The sequence below is a fragment of the Citrus sinensis genome, chromosome 4 (genome assembly GCF_022201045.2).
Source record: "Citrus sinensis cultivar Valencia sweet orange chromosome 4, DVS_A1.0, whole genome shotgun sequence".
Lineage (NCBI taxonomy): Eukaryota > Viridiplantae > Streptophyta > Magnoliopsida > Sapindales > Rutaceae > Citrus > Citrus sinensis.
Genome location: NC_068559.1, coordinates 21,674,750 through 21,682,426, shown reverse-complemented (window position 1 = coordinate 21,682,426; position 7,677 = coordinate 21,674,750). Strand labels below are relative to the sequence as shown.

The 7,677-nt window shown below is 35.9% G+C and overlaps 1 protein-coding gene across 1 annotated transcript; it reads right to left on the bottom strand.

Annotated features, from left to right (window-relative positions):
- Positions 1-4,365, bottom strand: LOC102606891 (WEB family protein At3g02930, chloroplastic-like). Its single transcript, XM_006484546.4, has 3 exons — positions 3,879-4,365; positions 3,074-3,344; positions 1-2,627 (listed from the first exon to the last, which is right to left on the bottom strand). The coding sequence occupies exons 1-3, from the start codon at positions 3,893-3,895 to the stop codon at positions 306-308; spliced, it is 2,610 nt and encodes an 869-aa protein (XP_006484609.1). The 5' UTR covers positions 3,896-4,365; the 3' UTR covers positions 1-305.
- Between the last annotated feature and the right edge of the window lie 3,312 nt (positions 4,366-7,677).

Here is a 7,677-nt window from a genome sequence, read left to right as displayed (position 1 = left end):
TTACACAATACCACTCCTCTTCATGAAATTTAGATAAGAAGGGCAGGGAAAAGAATTAAGAACAAAGAATCTCCATCACATAGAAGAAACTCCCAGCCATGGGGAGTCACATTTTAAAAAAAAAAGAGGGAAAAAGAAAGACCCTTAAAAGAAAACTAAACATAATACAAGCCTTTCCATTTTAAACCTATTCTGAAAATCAGATGCAAAAAAACAATAAAGCAAACACAATAAGTTGCAAGATAGTATCCAATATACCTGCCTGCTAGTCAGGCTAAGTCAGGCCATAAAGTGATTTTCTTCCTCTACTTGGGGGTGGTAGCCTGCTTCTTCTTCAGTAAGCTTCCAAACTTTCGGATGAAAGGTTTCTTCTTCTTCTGCTGCAGCTGCTGTTGCTTTGACGGTGAGCTTCCACCATCGTCGATGTTCTCTGAAGAAGATAGCCCATTAATCTGACCAAAGTTTTCACTGCCCTCCACCTTTGAGTTTGTTTCCTCTTCGAAGGATTCTGGTTCTGGCTCTCTGTCTGGTGAAAGCTCCTTCTCAATCTTGCAGCTCTCCCACATCTTGAATTCAACTTCTACTGAATCATCTTCTTTCTCTTTGCTTTCATCTTCCTTCAGCTTTCCATTGACATTATCAATCTTGGCAGCAGCTAGTTCAACAGTCTCATCAGTCATGCCATTTGTCTCTTCTTTGGAATTTTCCAAATTCTGTTCCTTGCATTCTTGCACTGGAAGCTCCATTTTGGGCTTCTCTTCTCCTCTTGCATGTCCATTCTCTTCAGAGAATTCAACAACCTTGGGAAGGAGATCATAGTCTTTTTCGCTGTCTGTAAGCTCACCATTTTCCGCAGTTTGCTTCTTGGCCATAGCTTCTTCAAGCAAACCAGACAACTCTTCAACCTTTTTAACAGAATCCGCTTCTCTAGCTCGGAGCTCCTCATTTTCTTGAATGACACTTTGCAACTCGGTTTCTTTGTCCAACAAACTCTCCTTCAGTTTCATGCTCTCAGCCCTTGCTTGCCCAAGAGTTTCCTGCATATAAATCACCTCAGCTTCAACCTCCTTTAGGCTATCCCTCAGCTGAGCTTCTTCCTCTTTTGTGGCACAAGCATCCTCCTCAGTTTCTTTTAACAGGTTGACCAGCCTATTTATTTCTTTTTCCAGTGAAGAGTTTTCTTCTTCAGATTTCTTTACACAATCCACCAAATGAAGTTCCTTTTGCTCCCACTCAGCCTTGGATATCTTGGATTCATCTTTGGCTTCTTTAATGGTATTTGTAAGAAGACCAATCTCATGTTTTGTATCATCAAGCATGCTTTCATACTTCTCATTTGTTGCTTTCAGGACTATCCTTATATCTTCTATCTGCGCCTCATAAGTTTCATGCTCGGTTTGACTGGATAAAAGCTTTTCTTTGGCTTCCCTTGCTTCAACAGAAACTTCATGTAAGGCAGAAGCTAAGCTTTCCATTGCCTTCTTGCTCTTCTCCTCTTCTTCCCTGGAATTTTCCAATTCATTTATGAGTTTGTGTTTCTCTTCCAATAGGTTTTGAACACTAGATGCTGCAAGCTTCTCATTGTTCAAAGCCTGAGCTTTTTCCTCCTTCACAGTCTCCAGCTCAAACTTCAAAGACTCAACCGTTTTTGCCATTTCAGAAGTTTCATTCTTAGCCATACTATGCTTACGCTCTGATTCATCAAGATCCGCTTTCTGTCTTCCAATTGTCATTTCCAACAATCCCACTTTCTCTTTAAGAGCAGCAATTTCAGATTCTGCATCATGCAATTTATCATTGTTACCCTCCAGCTGTCTCATGACTGCATCCAAGGACTCTGAAGCAGATCTCTTCAACTTATGTGCTTCCTCAGCCTGCATTTCTAATTCCTCCACCCTGATTTTCCACTCCTCCACTAAATTACGAGCATAAGATTCAGCCATCTTTGCAGCCTCTAGCTCGATGTTAAGCTGTTCAATAGAAGCTTCTCTTTCCATTAATTTTTTTTTGATAGTTCTAGATTTCTCAAGTTCTTCCTTTAAAGTATCTATCTCCTCCTCAAGCTTCAAAACCAGCTCCCTATTCTTAATGGACTCTGTTTCACGCTGTGAATCAAGCAAAGCCTTCAACCGGGTCAACTCAGATGAGAGAATCTCCACCTTTTCAACATGAAGCTCAGCAATCTTAGTGGCATCATCGGCATGGCTCAATGCCTGGTTCTTTGCGTCAGTTGTCATTGCCAGTTCTTGCTTAATCCTCTGAAGCTCCTGCGTAGTAGACAAGAGAGAAGCTACATCCAAAGCATGTTGGTTCCTCACTGCTTCAATCTCTTTTTGCCATTCTTCTTCCTTTTTCTGGGATGCCTCAATTCCTGCCTGTTCCATTTCAACAGCCCGGAACTTCTCAATTTCAGAATTCTCCTCGGCACGCTTTTGAGCCATCAAAGCCTCTTGCAGTTTCTCATTTGCCTCTTCAGCGACTCTCTGTGCTTCTTTTAGCTCATCAATAGCTTGCACCTTCTCTTTCTCAATTAATTCTATCTTTTCTTTTGCTTTCTTAAGATCTTCCTGAACAAGATTCAATTGAGCCTGCAATTCCGATCCCTTTACAAGCCGTGATTGGGACTTCTGAAAATCAAAACCAAATAATAATGCAGATCAAAATTTGCATAAATTTCAGTATAAAGACATGTTTGCTTCTATTCCTAAGGACAATCTTTCATGTCCGACAAAACCAAATTATGTTAAAGAAAATACACTTCAGAGCTCTCTTTTCCTTCTGATTTTCATTTTCAATTCATGTGACATCAAAACTCTCACACTGACAAGCACAAGAGCTTTGTTCAAAAGACAACCATTTCATGCTAGAATATCAATTTCCAGTGACCAAAGCAGCTTAATGGTCGTATTCCATACAAATAGATCATATTTAGTCACGGCAATCCCAAAGACTTTAACTTCATTTTCAAACTTTATGGGAATTTCCAAAATGGCACTTTTCAAAACAAACCAAACAAACTCCAAATATTGAAAAACAAAGGCACCAAACTTTATTATCAATTCCTAAAACTTACTTCAGGTGGGGTAGCAGCCTTCACTGGTGGTGTAGCGGCCTTAGCTGATGGGGTAATAGCAACCTTAGCAGGTGGGGTTGAAGCAACCTTGGGGGATCGACGTTCAATTGAGGGCTTCGAGTTAATAGACCGCGGGGATCTATCAATAGAAAGCCGAGAATTTTGCAGGGGAGAATGTGAATCAGTTTCTGGCTTAGTCACTCCCTTTCCAACTTTACTCGCTCTTGGAGTAGCTGGGGAAGCTTTGCTAGGAGTTTCAGATAAAGCAGATCTGATCAAGTTCAAAATTTTGTCACTTGTCTACCAAATCAGAAACCATTACATAGAATTTGTAATGCCATATATGTAAATATAACTCTTGCCAAAACTCAAAACAGAATCCAAGCAGTATATGCCAAAAATAGAAACTTTGCATACAATTCTAGTGTCATAATTTGAAAGAACAACACATCTTTTTCAAGAACAGATCCAACCCATTAAGGGAATCACAAAAAGAACACAAATTAAAATTAGGATAAAAAGTTAAGCAAATTAAGGGAAACTCATATAGACAAAAAAAAAATCAAAATCAAAATTTGTTCCAGAGTTTAAGATAATAGACTGATCACAAATAAAACTGAAGCAAAATTGTAACTTTAACAGAAAAAAAAAATCCTAACCTACAGATCATAAACAAATTAAGAACAATTTTTTTTTTTCTTTTTGAACAAAAATAGACCAAAAATGAACACAACCCAGATAAAGAAATTCAAAAAGAAAAAAAAAAAAAGAAACAGATCCAGACAGAAACAGTGAGTATACTTACTTGGATTTGGTTGCCATGACTGAGGTGATGAGATAGGTAAGCAGATAAAGAGGAAAGAGAGAACTTTAAAAATGTGTAAAATGTGAGAGTGGCTGTGTATGGCTACTGCTAAAATGCTGACATTTTTGTAAGAGAATATAAGGATTTAATGTAAATGTGGATGCGGGATTGGGAGTTCCAAGTTTCAGTTTTTGTATTTTCAGATCATGGGATTATGATAAAAGATTCAAAAATTTTGTTTTGTGCAATAACAAAAGCAAACACAACAATAAAGTTGAAGACTCTGAAGCAGTTAAGTGAGGTGAGTGAGCCCAAAAACAAAAAAACAAAGAAAGAAATTTACAGCATAGAGAAAGGAAAAAAGAAAAAACCAAATTATTTTGGTTGGTGTTTCTGTCTTTGAAGTGGCTGACCACAGACACAACACAACAAAGGTTGCAGTTATTGTATGTACAACACACTATAGTCACTCTCTCTCTTTCTCTCTCTGAGCATAGATATTTTTTTTTTAAATTCTTTTAATCAGAGTGTTATTTTTAAGGTGGAGTGCAGGGAGCAATGAGGCGGTGAAAGTACAAGAATGCCCCTGAGTAGTTCTTTATTTATAGTTATACACTGACAAAGGCAAATTGGCATAACTTTTTCAGAGACAATTAGAGACTGAGAGGTGTGCATTTCTACCTTCTTAGGGCACCACCCTGCTTTTGAGGAAGGAAAAGGGCGAAGACACATGGCTGTTTCCATGTAAACATGTGCCCTCTTTCTCTATTTGAATCACCCTTTTCTTCTTATCTAATACAGTGTTACATGTTTTACAAAGAAAGTGTTATCTTACAAGTTACACACTTCTTATAAATTTCCTTTTCTTTTTTAATTATGTTATGGCAATTTCATTTTATGTTTACAGCAGAGAATATGTCATAAAAATTTGTGACGGTTGTAATATATTAAACAAGTTCATTTTATTAAGTACAAATTTAAGATATTAGCATACGATTTTTTAGAATATTTTACCTTCGATTTGTCTTATCTTAACTCCCTTTGAGAAATTCCTATGTATAAAAAAAAAAAAATGTAGCACTGAATATAAATTATTACTTGCATCGTGATGATAGTAATATCACATACAAACTCATCAAATTTACAATGAAATCGAAACTTGGACATTCCCTTCATACTATATAGTCTTTATGACGAAGTATCAAAAAAAAAATTAACTGATTAAACTAAAGTTTCTCATTTTTTTCAAATACACCAAAAAAATAAAAAGAATGAAAAAAGCACACACCCTGCGTTCTACTTGCTTTCGTTTTTTCAGTTGAAACATATCATTAATTATTCTATTAATTAGCTTAAATGTTAGATTAATTACTCCTTTAATTTAATCATCCTGGGTTACACCCCAAACTATATTAATCCGCATCGCTTAGAACATCAAAAATAACTGTGACATGGACAAATTCTTAAACTTATTGTCAGGATTACATGATTTTACAAAAATGTTAATAATTTTTTCACGAATTAAATTGATGGATAAAAGTGAAACAGAAATATTAGGGAGAATTTTTGAAGTAGTGATCCACTTTAAAGTCATCATTGCCGCCGGTGATCTAACAGTACATGATTAAAAGGTCAAAAAAAAAAAAAACAAAAAAAGATTTTCGACATTATTCCATAGATATAAGAAAACAAAGCCCTACTCTTAATAGACGAGATTTAAGTGTACGATCAGCTTTGGAGCCCCAAAATTCGACCTCAGTGCAAATTTAATTATTTATTAATAAAGTCGACATTAACAAAAGCCATAACTTATACGGCAGATGATGTGGGTGAATCCCATTTGCTTTACCTGGCGTAACAAGCAATTTTTATTTCTAATTGGACATGGAAAAAGAATTAGTAGTGTAACAAATATTTTTTTGGGTAAGGTGAGAAGCTGACTAGCAACCAACAAACCTTCTAGCATATTTCTTCCAGTTGTAGCGATTTCAATAGCCATCATTTGGTGTTAGGTGGGACTTACCCTAAATAGAGAGATTGAACAAAAATCTTAATAGTAATAATGATTTATATGTAACTTGTTCATGCATGCTTAATGGGATTTGGCAGCTCACTCTCTTATCTTTTGGAATAGTTATATCTATCTAGCTACCATATGGATTTATCTCATTGTCAAAGTTAATAATCTACTCTCGTACATTCATTACTAAATTCGATATGTTGCTTGAGCTTAGGCCAACAAAACTCTATAATGTTGATTAGGGATGGCAAAAATCCCCACGGGGATGGGTACTCTCGGGGATTTTCCCCATTCGGGGAGGGTATGGGGATAATTTTATACCCAATTTTTTTTTCGGGGAGGGGACGGGGAAAATTTTTTACCCAACTTTTTATTCGGGGAGGGGACGGGGATGAGGTGGAATCCCCATCCCCTACCCATTTCCCCATTTTAATTTTTAATTTTATTTTTATTTTTAAAATTACTAATAAATAAATAACAAAATTATAAATATTGTTAAAAATAATAAATATCAAAATAGTTGTATGTTGGGAAAGTGGTCACTCTTTGCCGGGAATTAGTTGAAGAGTATTAATTGAAGTTTTCACCAACTGTTTATTGCTTTGATTATACTGGTAGTAGTTCTTCTACTAGATCTACAGGGGATTCTTATAAGAAAGCAACCAAATGGATGACAAGTTTTGATGATTATGTAAACAATGGAGATTGTGCAGTTGTTGCAGATGAATTAGATTCATATTTGGATGAGAAAGTTATATCTCGGATGGAAGATTTTAATATTTTGAGTTGGTGGAAGACAAATGCTAATAGGTATCCTACATTAGCTCGAATTGCTAGAGATATTTTGGCAATTCCAATTACAACAGTTGCTTCTGAATCAGCTTTTAACACTAGTGGTAGAGTTATGAGCTCATACCATAACAAACTTCATCCAAGCACATTAGAGGCCTTAATGTGCTGTCAAAGTTGGTTACGAGCTTACAATAGCGGTATGAGTTTATTTTAATATGATTAATTTAAAATCGAAAATAAAAAAAATGTATTAGACTATTAATTATTCGGGGACCGGGGACCCTCGGGGATCCCCTGTTATTATTCGGGGAGGGGAGGGGATGGGGATTCTCTCAAGCAATTTTGACGGGGACGGGGAGGGGACGGGGACATATGCAAAACATCGGGGATGGGTATGGGGAGATTGGTCCCCTCCCCTCCCCTCCCCATTGCCATCCCTAATGTTGATATTAGGTAGTTCAGGTGATAACATATTTTTAATTATAATAAAATAATCGAACAAATTATATTTAGATACTTATGTTATTGCCTGAAAGCTGCCTTAAATATTTGAGTTTAACAAAACGAATTGACTCGCAATATATTTAAAAGAAAATTTTCCCATTTCAAAAGAAAATGTATTTGCTCTCAAGTATTTAAAATTAAAAAACTAAAGGTCTTAATCTTATCAATTTGATACGTAAAATTTGAAAGCAACATATGTATCACTAACTATTAAGGCTAATAGTAAGAAACATTCAAAGTAGCAATGAAGTAATCACTCTCAACGTTTCTAGTTTAAGGGACGGTTGCATTGACAATATGTATTAACCGATAAAATATATCTTTTTGAGATGGGACATTTACAAGTAGAAGTAATTAACTAAACTGACAAATTTAATTACTATTTATTTGAATTGATAGCCAAATTCTCACGGCAAGTTGGACAATTAACTTCTCTCTTTCTATACTAATCATTCTATTACATGCACCCTAGAGAAACGATAG

Bases quoted from the DNA above. Each gene is read 5' to 3' on its own strand.
- LOC102606891 (XM_006484546.4), bottom strand. The intron at 2,628-3,073 runs GTAAGTTTTAGG...TTTGATTTTCAG, and splicing joins AGGCTGCTACCCCACCTGAA to AAGTCCCAATCACGGCTTGT.